The 18,877-nt window shown below is 42.2% G+C and overlaps 1 protein-coding gene across 3 annotated transcripts in view; it reads right to left on the bottom strand.

Annotated features, from left to right (window-relative positions):
• Positions 1-18,877, bottom strand: part of CDKL1 (cyclin dependent kinase like 1) — a 53,027-nt gene that overhangs the window by 3,845 nt on the left and 30,305 nt on the right. For all 3 annotated transcript variants that reach the window (XM_047079692.1, XM_047079693.1, XM_047079694.1), the window contains exons 3-7: positions 8,521-8,593; positions 6,025-6,115; positions 5,215-5,415; positions 2,934-3,016; positions 50-106 (exon numbers count right to left, since the gene is read on the bottom strand). In XM_047079692.1, coding sequence (XP_046935648.1) covers positions 50-106; positions 2,934-3,016; positions 5,215-5,415; positions 6,025-6,115; positions 8,521-8,593 — 505 coding nt within the window. The remainder of the gene's footprint in view (positions 1-49; positions 107-2,933; positions 3,017-5,214; positions 5,416-6,024; positions 6,116-8,520; positions 8,594-18,877) is intronic.

The raw sequence follows: 18,877 nt of genomic DNA, 5'->3' as shown, positions 1-18,877 counted from the left end.
TGACACCAGCTACTGTGTGCTTCCGGTCTGTTAGAAGCTATGATTTTACCTTTAAGAGCCCCAGGGCCGGAGAAGAGATGTTTGGAAATTTTAATTCAAGTGGTTCCTGTTTTTTAAAAAAAAAAAAAAAAAGAAGAAAAAAAAAAGAAGAAAAGGGGGTTTTATTTACAGTATGTATTCAAAGCTAAGGTGACCTCAGGTTGAATGTCTTCTGAGTAACAGAAGCATCTTCCTGGCACCTTTCTTGCCTCCCCCACCCACCTCCCAGCTGAAACAAGGCCTGTTTCACAAGCTCCTTCTCTCTCCGCCTCCAAATTTCTTTTCCAAATTTTCCTCCTCACCACTCCCTTCACTTCCCAAAGAAATGGTGCAGGTAGCAAATTATGAGGGAGCATTCATGGAAGAAAGAAACACACTTGTGAAGCAACTGTTATTTTTTTTTTTTTTCTGCCTCAATTTCTATAACTTGCCTTTCCTTAGAGTAATTTTTGGCACTTACATTGGCATTTAAAAGAGGCCCTAATTTTTGCATCTATTGACATTTACATAAAGGAAGCTTCAAAATAGATTTTTCCTCCCTACCTAGGTGAACAGATGCTTCTTGGTTTTCTGGAATAAACACTGGTTTCTCCTCCCACAAGAGCCTGCTGTTTCCCTGATCATCCTGCTGTTTAAAGAGTCTCTGGGGCAGACATTCATCAATCTCCCTCTGGCCATATAAGGCTATTTTGCTCCAGTCACATGCTGGAGGCAATCAGGAATAACAAGCACTATAAAGCAAGAGGAATGCTGAATGTCAGGGGGCCAGACAGGCCAGTTAAAGAGATACACCACTAACAGAGGCTAATTAAGGAGGGCAGCTGGATGGAGTGCATCACATGTATAAAGAGATGGCAGATGTGAGCTGGAGGGACTGGCCAGGCTCATCTAATGCAATACCACTCTTAAGTGCTGTGGTCAAGCTTAAGAGCACAGCACGGTGTCATTTTTGCACAGGGAATCAGCCCCCAACACTCAAATTCCGAGTGTGCACTTACCAATCACCGTAAGGGTAAGAGATAAGAACCTCAGTTTTGGAGTTCCCTAAGATCACCAGGGAAAAAAAATCCTACAGCAGATTTGTATTAGAACCTTGAGAGTAGCCTCCCCCACCCCCAACTATATCTTAAATATTTCTCTTGCCTTTTGTGTGTGTTAAATCTGGGCACTGCTAGGGATTGACATGACATTGCTGACACTGAGCTCTGCTGTCTCAGCAACAACGCCTGGCCTGGGACGAGGCCCGCTGGTTGGCTGTGATAGGAGAGCCCATTCTGCCTGCTTAGCTGGTTTCCCAGTGCCAGAGGCAAGCAGGCCTCCCTCCAGCAGGATGACTGACCGGCAGAGGGACTCGGGCACAGATGTTCAACCAGTGCAGCCCCCGCATTACTTCTTCCTGTGTTTCTGTCAACAGGAAATCCCCTGCAGGACAACCTCTGGGAGACCCTGGGAAGCCTTTTGCATTTATGAAACCCCGGGTTGTTCATGAGTCTTCACTGTAAGACAAGTGAAGAGGAAATCGCTAAGGGATATTTAGTGTGGAACTGGGAATGTCCAGGTCACAAGGGAGCCAGCTGGGTCACCTCCCATATGCCAGGTGTCATTCCTGCCTCTCGGTCCCAGCATGCTCCCAGCATGACCCACTTTTCCTATTTGTAGTGGTGCCGGAGAAGGAGGCAGCAGGGGAAGGTGAAAGCCTTCACCGTGGGACAGGCCAGGAGGATGAGTGAACACAGAGCTCAAATGGAGCTTGACAGAACTTCCATCTGGAAACTGAGCAATTAGAGGCTTAGTTTCAGTTTGAAAGTACCTTCCTTAGACGGTAGAAACTCAGGATTTCACAAACGTTAATTGTGCTCTGAGATGTTTTTGATTATAATACAGGCTCATTGGAAGACACCCAAAAGTATTTTTTTAAAAAACCATAAAGAAAGAAAGAAATCATGCCACCACAAAGAGATACCCACTGTTAATATTTTGGTATATAACCTTGCAGCCATTTATTTCACAAATGTAAAAAACTTTGTGTGATTTTCCAGAAGCAGTCACATTTTATTTATATATGTAAATGTATGAGTACATACATACATAAATTGTGCATTTATTAAACATTTATTAAAATTATGTCAAATTATTAGTACTGTTTATAGCCTTTTTCATTTAACAATACATTGTGGACTTTTTATTCAGGTGAATAATAAATCTAATTATTTTTACTGGCTATGTGGCATTTCTATTGTAGAGATATATCATAACTTACATGATGAATCCCCTATGGATGGAACACTAAAGGAAATAATTTCTAATGTCACATATTGATGCCTCTGTCTGATGGTTTCACTGCAATAAATTCTTGAAAGTGTGTTAAGAGTATGCACATTTAAAATTTTTCAATTTTAAAAAATGAGTATTTTCTCCACATTGGCTGTAGAGGAGAGATACCAGAATGAGGCTTGCCAAGCAAGTTCATTACAGTTTCCCACCATGGTCTGGGCAGTAAGAGTACAGTAGAGTAGGGGACTTGGGCAATGCTGGATTTTCCTCCTGGATAAGTCACTGTGTGAGGTACCTAGCTTCAGCTGCTGAAAACAAGGCAGGACAGGAGAAGGCAGGCAGTTCTGCATTTCTGTCCAACATGCTGGCTAACCTCTGCTATCAGCAACTTCTAAATTGGTATTGAAGGCCAGGGTCTTGCTAGCCAATTTGCCCCGATTTTCTTTTTCACTCTTAAATGGACTTTCCAGTGCAGAGTGGGCCACGGCACTAAGGCAGGCAAGTAACTACCAAAACCTCGTTAGTCTGCAACTCCCCATATAAAGAGAATGATTACCACCTAAACACCCTGGTAACCTTAGCCTCCATATTCAGAGCTCTTTCCAAAATGGGTCACTCACCATATCCTCAGGGTCTGGAATTTTCACCCCGCTGAAGTACTGATTCGTACTAAATACTTGCTGGTGTCTAGGAATGAGATCTCCTTTGGACAAGAAGAAAGAGACTGGTTAGCAAGGGCTGATCTACGGTTTGTCTCCATCAGTGCTGGGTCTGTGCCTACCACCAGTGAAGGCTGTAGTCTGCTCTTTCAGTCAGAAGGATATGTTGAGGCAACCCTCAACAACATGTACTAAGACCTCAGTGGATGAAGCACCATGTTAGGTGTAGAGAAGGCATGCACAGAAACTGAAGGCTATGAGGTTCTTGCCCCTCAAAGACTCACAATGTATTTGAGGAATCCAAACAACTCAGAAGCATACACACACACACACACACACACACACACACAATAATGCCTTTTAAAAAAATAGCCAACGTGCAACAAATACAAAGCAAAATCGTATCAACTGAATTCTGATGGGTGGATATAAAAGGGTACTGGCCTACCACTTAGAACAGTGCCCGACACATACAAGCAATCAATAAATATCCGAGGATAAAAGCAAGGGAAAAAGGAAGAGAGGAAGGAAGAAAGAGGGATGAAAGGAGGGAAGGAAGGAGGAGGGGTAGGAGGAGGAAAACAAGGTAAGAAGGCAAGAAGAAATCATGGAAGATCTTCTAGCTAGAAGGAATTCATTTCCAAATTGGAACCACCTTTTCTTGTTTCATCAAATAGTGATCACTTGGAAATCCCATTTTACCTACTGCTTAGAAAGCATTTACAATATGAATCAATGAAACAAAAGAAGCATTTCTATATTCTGGAGGATAAGGTGAGGCTCATCCTACCCACATTTCAGCCAAATCAGCTAAAATCACCCTTGTGTAAAATTCTAGGGATATTACATGTGAAGAGGAATTTTGTTCCAAGAATACCAGAAGATACTCAGCAGGGTGCCCCTGGGGTACACCCAGGCCCACTTCCCAAAGCAGAGTGAACGGCAAAAACCTCCCAATCAGGGACCCAGAAATACTGCTAACCCAGAAACTGGACTGGAGTTTCCACCCCAGGGTATCAAGTTGTCTAATTTTATAGATTTGTTTTGGAACTTTACCTCTCATGCAAATCCAAAAACTGTTGTCTTGCCCCATTTTGTACAAGCAGCCAAAACAACTCTCTACTACCTTGCCCCGGATCTCAGTGAACTTCATCATGAGCACACTGCTTGTATCTTAACAACTTTCTTCCATCAGGGTGCTGGAAGTGGAGACACAAGAGGGTGCCCTGAAACAAAGGAAGGCTGAGTGCCCCTGGAATCGCTCCAAGGTGCCTTACATACTACTCAAAAAAACCCATCAGCAAATACCTACTACCTACTATGTGCAGATATTGGTGGAGGAAATCTAGAAATGTAAGACATGATCTCACCCTCAGGTAGCTTACAGTATCTTTGGAGAGATAAAAGTACAAGACAAGACAGGGTGATGGTAGATGCTCCAAGAGTTTAGAGGAGGAAGTTTGCTTTCAATTGAGGAGTAGTAGCAATTCCCTGACTTTTGAAGAAGGCAGTCACTGACTATAGATCTTTTCATCCATTCCTCTCCAAGTCTCTCTTCTCCTCCCCTTCCCTCCCCCATCCCACCCCAAGAGTAGAGAGAAAGACAACGAAAGTGACACCAGAAGATCCAGCCTTTCTTCCTGACACTTAGAAGGTTTAGAATCTTCTATAGCATCTCAGTGATCCAATCTAGCCTGGCAGGCTAGAGTGAAGGATACCCAAAGAATAAATTACAATAATAAAGAATAAATCCTAATAAATGAAATCCTAATAAATGAAATAAAACACAGTAGCATTCTGTAAACTGTTAGGCCCATACAGAAACGTAGCTTTTACTGTTGCTATGATCATTATTCAGAGTTTAACTTTATCCAAACTATGCTGAAGAGAGAACCTTGTGTCCTTTTGAACAATCGGTATGTATTCACTCTAGTTAATTCTTTTTATTAAAAACAAACGTGGACAACTTTTTCCTTTTTTTTTTTTTTAAATAATCTGTATGCCCAAGGTGGGCTCAAACTCACAACCCCGAGATCAAGAGTTGCATGCTCTATGGACTGAGTCAGCCAGGTACCCCCAAATGTGGACACCTTTAATGGAATTATTTAAGTGAGGCTTCTAGAGTACCCCTCCTTTGTGACTGTAAAGGGCATCGAATGAGACTGGGAACTTGGCTCCGTCCTGTATTGACACGGGTCAAACTATTCAGTTTCCCAAAAGGCATAACAAAAACACCACTTACCCAAGGTTTTCCTAATCAGATAGAGCTGATCCACATCTGATTTCCCCGGCCACAGAGGCACCCCTGACAGCAGCTCAGCAAAGACACAGCCAACAGCCCACACATCTACTGGGGGGCCGTACTGGGTGTCCCCCACCAATAGTTCCGGGGAGCGGTACCACCTGGTAGCCACATAGTCTGTGTAGTAGTCACTTGGTCCAGCTGGCCAGTGATGGTACATGGAAAACAGAGAGAGAGCAGTGGAAGACTGGAATCAAAACAGGGAGGGGGAAGACCTAAGAAATCAAGCTTGTGCCCCATCTTGTGGCTTTTGTAAATCAATGGTTCTCCATACTGGTTGCATATTAAAATCATTAATGTAGTATTTGTTAAATTACTAATGCTTGGGCCCCATCTCAGTCCAGTGAGACCAGAACTCCTGGGGGAGAGGCTGGTGAGTTCTCAGTGTAGTTTTTATAGTTATAGTTAATAGTTCCCCAGATGATTCTAATCTGCAGCCAAAGCTGAAAACCACCACTCTTCTAAAATAGTACTTCTGAGATCACTATTTAAGAAAAAAAAAAAAAAAAAAGGGAGAAACCAGGAGAATAACATACTCTTTAATAATAACTACTGTGGTATAATTTATATAGCATACATTTCTAAGCCACTGTATGTATCTACATGTTTTCAGTAATTGCAGAATTGTAATTTAGGGCATGCTTATGCCCTAAACATATAAGAACTAGCTTTTTATAGCATCAGGAGCCTTTCTCATATAAAGAAATCTCTCTCTCTTTTACAATTATTTAAGAAAATATCAGCACTCACTCAAAAGCCGAGCAAATCCAAAGTCACAAAGCTTAATCACTGAATGTTTTGTGATGAGGATATTTTCTGGCTTCACATCTCTATGTATGCACTAGTCACAAAAATCAAAACAAAAACAGATTAGCAAGGAGAACTATAATGTATGGGATAAACAGAACTCATGAATATTTAGCAAATATCTGAAAAATCATTAAAACCTTGTACTGGCTGTTTGGATAATAGGCTACAAAATAGCAGCCTAAAATAAATCTAGTACCATACTTATTATAGCCTGAATCACTCCAAATTCCTAAAGGACCCAAGAGGACCAAAAAGGAAGAAAGAAAAAATGAAAACAGGGTAGGCAGATAAACAACAAATAAGTTTTCAGTGTAAGTACATCCCATGAAATATTTGGGACATACTTATACTAAAAAGTTAAGATTGTTTCTCTGAAATTCAAATTTAACTGGGTGCCCTATATTTATTCTGGTAAGCCTAGGTGGAAGGGAAAATGTTAAAAGCCTCTGGGTGAGGCCTGCATCGGGGCTGCAGAAGCTGCAAGTTGATACATAAGCAGAATTCACAGTTCAGTTGTTTAGCTGAGAACAGAACACAGTCCGCCTGGTAAACAGGACAAGCCCTGGGCCTGCTGAGATAAGCTGGGGAAGAGAAGGGCGGGAACCAGAGCTTGCCAAGAGACCTCCCTTCCAGCTCTTGGAATTCATCCTGACAAGATAAACAAGGGTAGACAGAGCTTAGCCTCTGGGGAGAGTCGCTAGATGTCAGCTCTGTCCCACACACAAGCGTTCTTAGAGCGACATCCACCCCCACGGGACATAGCCCCCACTCCATAACTTAGACTCAAATCACCTGTGGTTTCCAAACCACAGCTGACATTGTTTAACAGGCTAATGTTAGAAGAAAGTTGAAGAATCTTCACATGATTTTCTTATTAAATAACAATTCTCTTGGCAAAGAACAAATCAACAACCTAATTAAGGATTACATAAAAACAACATTTGGGTCAAAATCCCAATTTCCAATAATCTTCCCTTCTCCCAAGCATTTTCCTCTCTGGAGAAGAATGTTGGATCCTGCTGCAATCTGAGAGACCCTCGTTAGCTTACAGCTGAAACCCTGGGGTATTCTTGACTTTCTAGAATTTGGAGAGAGGACAGAGGTTCTTCTTGGGCCTGGCCTAGTTCTCCCTCCAAAGGACCTTCAGGGTGAGAGATCAGTGTGCATGTTTCCCCATGGGTATTTATTATTCTTGAAAATCTGGGGGTGGGGGGAGACAATTTCTCAATTATTTTGTTACTATCTATCTGGTTCTCGGCAATTAATGTTCCTGAGATCGCCATTCTTTTCCCACTGGCTTCACATATTACTATAAATGGGTACACCCATGAATATCATGATGACAGATGGTCAGAAGGACTCACAAGCAAGAATGTGTTCCTATTCTGTTCTGGGAATTCTTTTACAAGGTTCTACACCCTCCCCACATCAGTATATGTGGCCGCCCAGAGCTTCAGGGACTCTCCAGGGAACAGTGGTATGTGTTGTATTCCTCTTTACTGTCTCTGATTTTCCCCACCAGGGCCTTTAGGAGGTGTCTCTTGCTCCCCCGTCTTAACACCTGCCTTCAGGAAAGTGCTCACCCCCACTTGCAATAAATAGCAGCATAAGGTGTCCATGCTCTCTGGGATACATGCATTTTGACAAGGATTGTAGCCTTCAGCTGAGTGGAGGCTCCACAGGGGGAAGTGCTGGCGACTTCTGTATTTTCTCCTTCCAGAAAGGCAGTTTCAAGAAAAATCATTTAGGACCTCCTAAGGTAGGGGATTCAGCCCACCGGCTAAATTGAGCCTGGCAGTAGATAGGATATGACATATTGCAGTCAAGGTGCCCTGATGGCCAAAATGAAGCTCAAATATTGGAATCTGGCTTCCATGTGCAGGGAGGGGGCAGTGCTGTACTGGAGGGAGCAGTCACTTGCCCAGTGTTCATGGTGTCTTACCACCTGGGCAGCAGCCCCCTGTGCCTCCCACGCAGCCTAGCTCTGACCAGGACTCTCAGAGACGTCCGCTGGGCTGCTGTGCTCCAGCGTTGGCATTCTTATCTCACCAACACAGACACCAGCATTTGTGCATGGCGCGTGGGACTCCACCTCCTGCAACTAAACAGGCATGAGCCACCTGGGGCTCCTCTCTCCAGTTTCAGAGCTTTTTGAGGGTGCCAGATCAATGCAGACTCCAGATTCTACTTTAAGCAGTTTCTCACCAATATAAACCTATAACTACTTTCTTAACATTGTAACAATACATCTTTTATGTAACCTGAACAAGTAAGAATAGCCAGGTTGGCATTTTTAGCCTCTGTTAACCCCGACCAGGCTTCAGAAGATTTGGGTGAAAATCATATCCACAAAAGTAGGATGTAAATTTTGTACAAAGGCTCTACCTCAGCTTAAGGGCAGCCTTCTGATTTTTCAAGGGCGATCATGAGACTTACGTTGTGTTTATGGCAAAAATTTACAGCTTGCAATGTCTGCCAAGTTATGCTCTTCACAAGATGTTCTGGTACCCTAATAAAAATAAAGAAGCAACATAAACACATTCTTTAGTGTAGCCATGGAACTCAGCGGAAGGAAGGAAGGAAGGAAGGAAGGAAGGAAGGAAGGAAGGAAGGAAAGGAAAGGAAAGGAAGAAGGAGGGAAGGAAGGAAGGAAAGGAAGGAAGAAGGAAGGAAGGATAGGAAGGAAGAAGGAAGGAAGGAAGGAAAGGAAGGGAAGGAAGGAAGGAAAGGAAGGGAAGAAAGGGAAGGAAGGAAGGAAAGGAAGGAAGGGAAGGAAGGAAGGAAAGAAAGGAAGGAAAGAAAGGAAGGAAAGGAAGGAAGGAGGTAGGAAGGAAAGAAAGGAAGGAAAGGAAGGAAGGAGGTAGGAAGGAAAGAAAGGAAGGAAAGGAAGGAAGAAAGAAGGAAGGAAAGAGTAAACTAAGACAGGCTTATGTAGTGACACATACCGTCATCTACCTCACAGAGCAAATCCAAAGTGTAAAGAGCATGTGATCAACACACAGTGGGATTCTAGGGACAGCAAGGTAATAGCAATACTAACATCGACGTCTACAGAAAGGGACCATGAAGACTGAGGGATTTCCACAAATACTTAGGATCACCTACCTCAAACATCTGTGACACCACTGGAAACCTGCCTGGTAATTTGAGCTCCATTTCTACCAGGAGCTTTTTGTTGATGAAAAGTTAGCTAATACATAGCATAAAAGGTATTGTTGTTTGTTTGCTTTTTTCAAGTGGCTTCAAACTGATGCCTTGAGACAGAATTCATCTTTCATGCATGGGCACATGGTTTCTCCAGACTCCCCAGGCAGCATTTTTTTTTTTTTTTTTTTTTTTAAGTAATGAAGATTTTACTGCCAAGAGGGAAGAGGTTTACATTGCACAGCATGTAACAAAAGTGAATAAGTGGTTCTTTCCCACACTGCTTCTCTCTGGCAGCTAGCCGCATCCCACTCCACATCTCTCTGCCCTGTCCTCTATCACCGTCGTCTACACTTGGTGCCACTGCCCCCAGCCTCCCACTTCTTCCCTGACTCTCAGCTTACATAACCAGGGCAACCAGTAGCCCTGTCAGATGCTTCGTGCGAATTAGGAAGAGACTCCTCTTCTGGGAGCCTTTAAAATATATATCGGGCAATGAGTGAAATGACTACAGAGAGAGTACATTTATTTTTAGAGCCTCCCACCCACCATCCGGACTTACTGTTTTTATGAATCAGACGTTAAACAATGGTGTTATGGTCCTCAGCCAGAACTAATAAGTAAACCAGGGAGGAAACTCTCTCTAGTAGTTGTGTTTAGGTGACCAAAACAAGTCACTTCTAGGCTCTGGGATGGGCCAGGAGGCCACTGTTGTCACCAGACCAGATGTTCAGGAAATCCTTTCAAGTAGATCAGAGGATGCTTGAACAGAGGATGGGACAATGTGGAGGAAATGAAGAGGCCACCGCCAGGAAGAGCTGGGACATTTCTGGACCAGAACCATGTCCCTGGGATTGAAGTATCTTCTCTCTAAATTCTCTTCCTTGTCCTAGTGCTACACTGTTACAATGCCAGGAAAGCTCACCTGTTTAGAAAGAAGGCCTAGAAAAATACAACTAAGAAGAGGGCACTTTAGAGAAAATGCTTCCCCCAGCCTCACCTTCTTGTCCAGAAAAAATATGGACCATACTTTGATTATTTAATGAATTAAATATTAATATAAGGTTATCAGTGCCAGACCACTTTAGTCTCTAAAAACATTTCCCTAAAGAAATTATGCAAAAGGAGCACTTAAAAGTAAATCATAACAGCATACTTATTAATACTCCTCTAAAGCTGGGCCCATTATTACACAGTCCTCAAACATCAAAACCATCCAGTGGTCATCTTGAGCTAGCTACTCACTTCACTTTATTACTCTGTTTCTTCTCTAAAATGCCAGGGCCTCAGAGTCCATCTCTAAGATCCTTCTTAGCTGATGATGATAGGAGGCAAGTTTTTCACTGCTGAAGAAGGGAGTTACAAAGATAAGAGGGAAATAAATAGAATCCGTTCTGTTGTGTTGGGTTGGAACTGGATATACACGTAGGTACACAGGGTTCTGTGCTGGAAGGGGCACTATTTTCTGTAGCGTGGTCCAGAGAGCTTCTCTGCTTAAGTTAACATTTGAAGTAGTGGTTACGGGAGTGAGAAGTGGCCAGATTTGGGCAATATTTTCAAAATAGAATCTTCAGGATTTTCTGAAAGATTGGATAGGAGAGACAGAAAGGAACCAAGGAATGATACCAAGGTTTCAGCTTGACTAGCTGGTCCATGGTGGGGCTCCTTACTGAGGAGAATGCTGAGGGAAGATCTGGTTTGGGGGAGGAAAGGTGAATATATTGAGATGCTTATTGGACAGCAAAAGAAAGCCTCTGGGTTGGCAGTTCTGAATTCACAAGGGAGGTCAGGCTGGAAATATAAATTTGGGAAGTATATACATATGGATGATATTTGGAGCCCTAGGGCTAGATGGAAGCCACGGAAGTGAATACAGAAAAAGAAGAGAAGGTCAAAGTCCTGAGGCCCTACAACAGGTGGAGGTCAGAGAGCAGAGAGGAATTCAGCAAGAGACTGGGGCTGAGTATGGGGGAAAATAAGGTGACACTCAGAAAAGCAGTGTCGCCAAAGCCAAGTGAAGGGAGTGTTTCAAAGGACTTGTGGATTAAGACAGTAGGTTGAACAAGCCCATCTAATTTCACTCCCTCTCCAAACCTGACTATAGCCACACTGAGAGGTTTTTTCCAAGACCAAAACCTACATGGTCAGAACAGGAGAAGAGATAATAGCAACACATTCTGGAATTTGGAAAGCAGGCGGATGAATGAAAACTGACAGCAGATCCAAGAAAGCCAAAACCTAAGCCAGAAGAGGAGAGAGTGGAAGACCAACCAATTTGTCCCAAAGAATCCTCCAAAGGTGGGGGTGCACCTCCAAGGGTGCAAGACCTGGCAGCCAAGATCCCTCTGGAAGTGGGAGGGGCAGAGGAGTGTGGAAAATCTGTTTTGGAAAAATTGAAATCTCTAGATCCCTCCCCCTATTGTATCCCAGTAGGGAGCACTCTTCCCCCAACCTAGTAGAAGGCTGGAGTTTTGTTTTCTGGAGAGTGTAAAACAGAGGATGTTTGGTACAGTTGAGATGGTGGATACTGTTCCCAAAACGGAGGATTAAATGATTATGTACATACTAACTGGCGAATGCTGAGACTCCCCAGGCTTCTTCCCTCACTGGCTCTAACAAAGCTGGCGGCCAGACTTCACACTCCAAGGAAAATACTGGAAGACTTTTATGGAGGAAGCTCAGGAGGAAAGATCTGAAAATTCTGACATTAGGGTTCCCCAGCAAATGAACCAGCCAGATAACCCCACAGTGAAGCCCAGAGCTTCCAATAGCACCCTACTCTTAACCATGGGCATTATCTAATGTCCAAGGAAAGCCTGAAATGAGAAGGGTAGAGATCAAAACAAACAGAAAGAAAACAACTTAAAAGAAACAGAAACCGTGGAGGGTGACAAGAACTTTAAAAAAAGAAAAACAGGGGCACCTGGGTGGCTGAGTCAGTTAAGCAGCCGACTTCTGCTCAGGTCATGATCAGGTTCATGAGTTTGAAACCAGCGTCAGGCTCTGTGCTGTCAGCTCAGAGCCTGGAGCCTGCTTCGGATTCTGTGTCTCCTTCTCTCTCTGCCCCTCCCCCGCTCACACACATGCCCTCTCTCTCTCTCAAAAATAAATAAAACATTAAAAATTTTTAAAGAGGGGTGCCTGGGTGGCGCAGTCGGTTAGGCGTCCGACTTCAGCCAGGTCACGATCTCGCGGGGTCAGTGAGTTCGAGCCCCGCGTCGGGCTCTGGGCTGATGGCTCAGAGCCTGGAGCCTGTTTCCGATTCTGTGTCTCCCTCTCTCTCTGCCCCTCCCCCATTCATGCTCTGTCTCTCTCTGTTCCAAAAATAAATAAACGTTGAAAAAAAAAATTAAAAAAAAAAAATTTTTTTAAAGAAAAGAAAAAGAAAAAAAGAAAAACATTAATAGAGAAAAGGAAAGCTGTTGCATCCACGAAACAAGAAAAAGACACTATAAAAAAAGCAAAAGGACCAATTAGAGTCCAGAATCCAAATAACAAAAGGCCCAGAACAAGGAAATACAGAAAACAAAGGATAGTAAATCAGTAATAAAACAATTCAAATTTTCTTTCTCAGACAAAAGGAGCCCACCAAGTGCCAGCATAAGGGGTAAAAAGCAAGGCCCATGATTTTCATAATGCAGAATTCTGTGAACAAAGAGAGGAAGCTTCTGGAAATAAAAAAAGAAACGGACTTCACAAAGGAGCAGAAAATAGAATGGCAACAGACTTCTTAACACTGGAAGATAGAGGGCACTTCAAAAATGCTTTCAAGGGGAGCCTGGGTGGCTCAGGCAGTTAAGGGTCTGACTCTTGATCTCAGTTCAGGTCATGACCTTGTGAGGTCAGCCCTGCATCAGGCCCTGCGTTGAGCGTGGAAACTGCCTGGGATTCTCTCTCTCCCTCTCTCTCTCCCCCTCCCTGCTCATACTCTGTCTCAAAAATAAATAAATATCAAAAAATTTTTTTGAAGGACTATTATTTTCTAAAAAAAACAAACATACAAATCTATATTCACACAAAATACCAATCAACTGTGTGAAAGAATTTTTAAAGTGCAAAGGCAAGACTTCAATCTCTCTTTTTTATTTTTATTATTTTTTTAATGTTTGTTTATTTTTGAGAGAAAGAGACAGAGTGTGAGCAGGAGAAGGGCAGAAAGAGAGAGGGAGACACAAAAAGGGAAGCAGGCTCCAGGCTCTGAGCTGTCAGCACAGAGCCTGACACAGGGCTTGAACTCACAAGTGGTGAGACCATGAACCTGAGCCAAAGTTGGACACCCAACTGACTGAGCCACCCAGGCACCCCCCCAACTCTCTTTTTTAGACCTCTCATACACCGTTTCTCAGGGAGCCCCTGGAGGAAGCACCCCACCCAAAGAAGTAGACTATAAAAGATTACTTGAAACAGAGAAAACTGGATGCCTGACACACAAGAAGGAAGCAACAGGAATCTCCTGGAGGATAGTGAAGGGAGATGTTCTATGATAACGGCATTCCAGGCATGGAAAACAACTTGTCCAGATTGGAATAGCTGACTCAAGAGCCAGGCATGTTGAGGGTTGTCACCACCATGCCCTCTGCCTTATACCATCTCAAATAAATATGAACGTATTTAACAAACAGATGCTTTGGAAGAGTCTACATCCATGTTCAAATTTTGAGTACCAGGCTATACTTTTCTTGTGTGCAATTCCATAAACAAAGTCAAGTTATAATCAGAATGGTGTTTGGCAGGCAAAGGATTGGGATGAGGGAAAGTAGGCAGTATGACTGCTAGCCTGGGCTAGCTTCTTTGCATCCATCTCCAAATTAGGGGATGCAATTATAAAACAATGCAAGTTATAAAACATATATAATCAGTCCATTTTATCTATTTTTTTAAAGTTTATTTACTTATTTTGAGAGACAGTGAGAGAGAGAGAGAGAGAGAGAGAGAAAGAGAGAGAGAGCGCATGCAGGGGATAGGCAGAGAGAGAATCCCAAGCAAGCTCCATGCTAACAGCATGAGGTCATCATGACCTGAGCGGAAATCAAGAATGGGACACTTAACCGACTGAGCCACCCAGGTGTCCCTAAAAGTAGGTATGTTTGAATCAGGAGATAGTGCCTGAATACTCTTTAAAAAACACAGAACTGAATGATGTAGAATACAATCTATTTAAATATGGATATACATAGAAAAATAATTAGAAAACTATTTCTCAACCTGTTAATTTTATTTCTATGTTTCTGTGTTGCTTGAAACATTATTGCAACAAACAATGTATCACTTTTAATCTAAAAATAAAGAGTTTTAGTGTTTTATAAAAGTTGTGGAATTCCATTGCCAGAAACTGAAAACTTGCAGTAATAACCTTCCCCCACCAGATGTTCTTTGAACAAACTCCATCAGAGTCAGAGGCAGAACCAGTGGTAATGGGAAAGAAGTATTATGTCTGGCTGCACTTACAGAGGGATAGGAAAATGAGGAGGGAATCCAGAAACTAGTCACTTACCAAACTTTGACTGGGGACAGACCAACAGTTTAAGAATAAGTATATTAAGTTCTTCAGAAGATAAGGAACGGTAATATGTTTGTTTGAGGGCAAATATAAACAACATAAGCACCACACTGGAAATTATAATGGATACATATTTATGTCACTGTAGCAGGATACATGTCTTGTGGCACAAACTTGCTTGTTAGTAGCAACATGAATTTGAATCTTTTCCAAAAGCTTTCCAAAGGAGTACAAGAAGTTACAAACATGATAATGAGGAAATGAATTAGTGTCCATTTCAGATTCAAAGTAGAGACAGGTCTTTTGAGTTTTATTTGTCAGGAATTATTTTTAATGATTAAAATGTAACCACAGTGATACATGCAACATGGGGGAAGTATTTTAAAAAACATAAACAGGGGCGCCTGGGTGGCTCAGTCAGTTGAGCATCTGATTTCAGCTCAGGTCATGATCTCATGGTTTGTGGGTTCGAGCCCCATGTCAGGCTCTCTGCTATCAGCGCAGAGCCAGCTTGGGATCCTCTGTCCCCCTCTCTCTCTGCACCTCCCCCACTTGTACTCTCTCTCTCAAAAATAAATAAACATTAAAAAATAAGTAAAATGAAAACTATAACAATCATAATTCAAGGTATCACTATTAAAATATTAAGTGTATTAATTATTTTTCTTTTTTTCTATATATATATGAATTCTATGAAAGGAAATTATGTATTTTTATTATAGCATTTTTCTTCATTTTGCAATTACTCATGAACATTTTTCTATTTCAGTGTTTGGGTTTTTTTTTTTTTAACATTTATTTATTTTTGAGAGACAGAGACAGAGTGCAAGTGGGGGAGGGACAGAGACAGAGGGAGACACAGAATACAAAGCAGGTTCCAGGCTCTGAGCTGTCAGCACAGAGCCCACCATGAGGCTCAAACCCATGAATGGTGAGATCATGACCTGAGCTGAAGTCAGACACTCAAACGACTGAGCCACCCAGGCACCCCTATTTCAATGTATGTTTTATCTATAAGCATGATTCTTAGTGGCCCCACTGTATTTCATTGTAAAGACATACCGTAATTTACTTAACCAGCCATCTATTATTGGACATTTCAGTTGTTTCCAATGTTTACACTATAAAAAAATCCTTTAACGGGGCACTTGGCTGGCTCAGGTGGTAAAGAGTGCAACTCTTGATCTCAGGGTCGTGAGTTCAAGCCCCACAGTAGGTGTAGAGCTTACTTAAAAATTTTTTTTAATAAAAAAAAACATAGAAAATCCTTTAATAATAAACACTTGTATAACTAAACCTTTGTGCATATACTCAATTATTTTCTTATGATAAATTATTAGAAGTAGAGTTGCTTGGTCTAAGATTTGTCTCTAAAGCTGTTAATACACAATGCGCCAAACTGCCCTCTGGAGAGGCTGCTCCAGCAGTGTACTGATCATTTCCTTTCACAATATTAGGTTTTAGAATTTTATTTATTTTTTAGGTAGGCGCCACGCCCAAAGTGGGACTTGAACTCGCTACCCTGAGATCAAGAGTCACATGCTCTACCAACTAAGCGAGCCAGGCTCCCCAGATTTTAGAAGTTTTAGTCAAAGTAACTATCTTAAAGTGAAAAATAATCGAAACACTGTTGTTATTACCCTTCTTCAAAATCATTTTGTAAGTATCAGTTTATTGGTCTGCTAACTTGGTCATCCCACAACAAGTATTAGGGATATACCAAGTGCCGAGAATTAAGGTACAAGATACTGGGGATACACAGGGGAGGAAGGCACAGCTCTTGCCCTTGAAGATTTTTACAATTTACTGTGCAAATGGAGTCTGTAATAGAAATAATCCCAGAAGATACTATGGATACCAAAGAAAGGAACTCCTGACTCTTCTCACCATCAGCTAAAATAGTTACCACACAGGAGGTCATATTTGAGTCATATCTGAAGGACAGGCAGGGGTGTGTAGGCAGAGTAGAGAAGGTAGGGCAATGCAGACTGAGAAAGCAACTGTCCTACTGAACGAGGCTCAGAATGGAAATGATTCCATGGGGCAGTGTCACGTTTTATGTGGCAATCTGGGGAGAAATGGGGCTGTGAAACCTGGTGTCCCATGTTAGGATCACATCAGTAAGCTTTGGGGAGCTATTACAGGGTTTTATAAAGAGGACTGGTAATATCCACTTTGTATTTCAGAAATTTGTACTTAGAAATACAAAATGGTGATCACGGGACATTCTGGAGTGAGTGCACAAACCGAAGGAGGACCCCACCTGACACCAGGAAAACACCGGCGTCCGCATGCTATCCTTTGTTGATATTATCCAACAGATTAAACATGATGTTGAAGGAGACCTGCCGTCTTCTGACCTCTAGGGTATCAGATCAACAATTCATAGCACTTTAGACCTGAGAGTCCCCTTAAACTTCACCTGGTCCTAAACTCTCATTTTCACAGGTGAGAACACCTGAAAGCAACTTGCCAAAGGTCACACATGTGATGTTGACCCACTTTTACGGGGGATGTACTTATAAAGTGCTATTTTATGATATGGGAAATTTCTAAGTTGAAAAACAAAAGGTTTCCTATGAATTTCAAAATCTTTGGTTGATGCAGTTTAATGACATTTACTCCTTAATGATGACAAGCAAAAATTTGAAATAGCATTTAAAATAGATTGGAGAATTGTCAACTATTCAGTATAATGGAAAGTAACTTTTATTTTTAAAAACAAAAAAAACTTCAAAATAAATAAATGAATATAATTTGGTTTAGAATAAATCTTATTTTTTAAGTTTGCTCATTTATCAGCATTCCTTCAGTCAATCTTCTATTTAACAAACCACAGCACATCATCATTTGGAAATGTTGCTTGTACTTAACCTCACATGTATCTACTGGTCCTTCCCTTACCCACCTCCATATTAAAGCACTTTCTATTTCCTGGAACATGCATAACATATTTTAGCCAGTGGAGTTAAAAAAAAAATCTGCTTCCAAACTCTAATCACTCCTTGTCCTTTCCTTTTTTCTTCTGCTCAAACTATATGCCAAAAAAAGAATTGACTCCCAACTGCTTTCAGCCCCCCACTGATCAGTGTTTCCAAGTGACTCAACCTAACATGATTCATCAAGCTCCCTGCAACATCTCCCTAGTAGCACATAGCCAGGAGTAATTTATACTAATAGGTTTAACTGAAATGTCAGTTGCAAGCTATCAAAAGAGCAAATATCAACATACTAACAGTTTTCCTCCCTTGAACACATAATTTCTCTGTATCAATGACTTTCTGCAGAGAAGCGTCTGTTCTCTGGGCTCTCTCTGGCTGTGTAAATTAACACGAAAAGCCTATGCCATGGTCACTCACAAACCACAAGCTGCTTTAATCCTATTTGTCTGGATATCATGGCTGATCACATAACTACCACCACGTGGCAAAGAGCAAACACTTGGCCGGGGTTTGAAAGCACTGTTGAGAGAGCCACAGGTTCCAGTCACGGGGTGTGATTGTGAGCAGGGATGGGGCACCAGTCCACCATTCTGATACACGAGGCCACTCTGCATATTGTCCTCAGCCAAAGCTGGGCTCCCAGGAGCACAGCAAAAGGAGGGGATGGGCTATCCTTCCCTGCTCACATGTTTGAAGTCTCTCACTATTCAACTCAAAGGCCACCTCCTCCAGGAAGTCTTCTTGGATCCACGTTGAATCCTATCTTCCAGGCCTGCTAAACATTCTACCCTCTCCATCTGGCCACAGTGATTAGCCTCCAGGTTAGCTCCATCACTTGAACTGAAGCAGAGTCTTCCAATGACTTTATATGCAGATGCTACCTTCTTCTAGAACTTTCTTTCCTCTAGAATAGCTACATAGGTTGATAAAAGCCCGTGGCAATGCTTCCTATTTCGTATTTTCCCCCTTCTATCGTATACCATTGACACATACTCTCCCAAAGCCACCTTATAAGACTCCTCTGCAAGGCAGAATGAAGCCAGCACAGAGAAGAGTTGGGAGAGAGAGAAAATGCACCACTGACGGTGCTTTAAGCATCCAGTTGAGGAGTGGGTGGGTGCCCAAGTCCAGCCTGCACTCCGCTTACTCTGGCAAGAGGCTACTGTCAACCAGAGGAAGGGACACACACACTTTTGTGTGTTTTTTT

Source organism: Lynx rufus, unplaced genomic scaffold, assembly GCF_022079265.1.
Source record: "Lynx rufus isolate CCGP_SWC_20201006 ecotype Redwood Valley unplaced genomic scaffold, mLynRuf1.p SCAF_17, whole genome shotgun sequence".
Taxonomy (NCBI): Eukaryota; Metazoa; Chordata; class Mammalia; order Carnivora; family Felidae; genus Lynx; species Lynx rufus.
The sequence above is the reverse complement of the archived record's forward strand: the minus strand, read 5'-3'. Positions and strand labels throughout refer to the sequence as shown.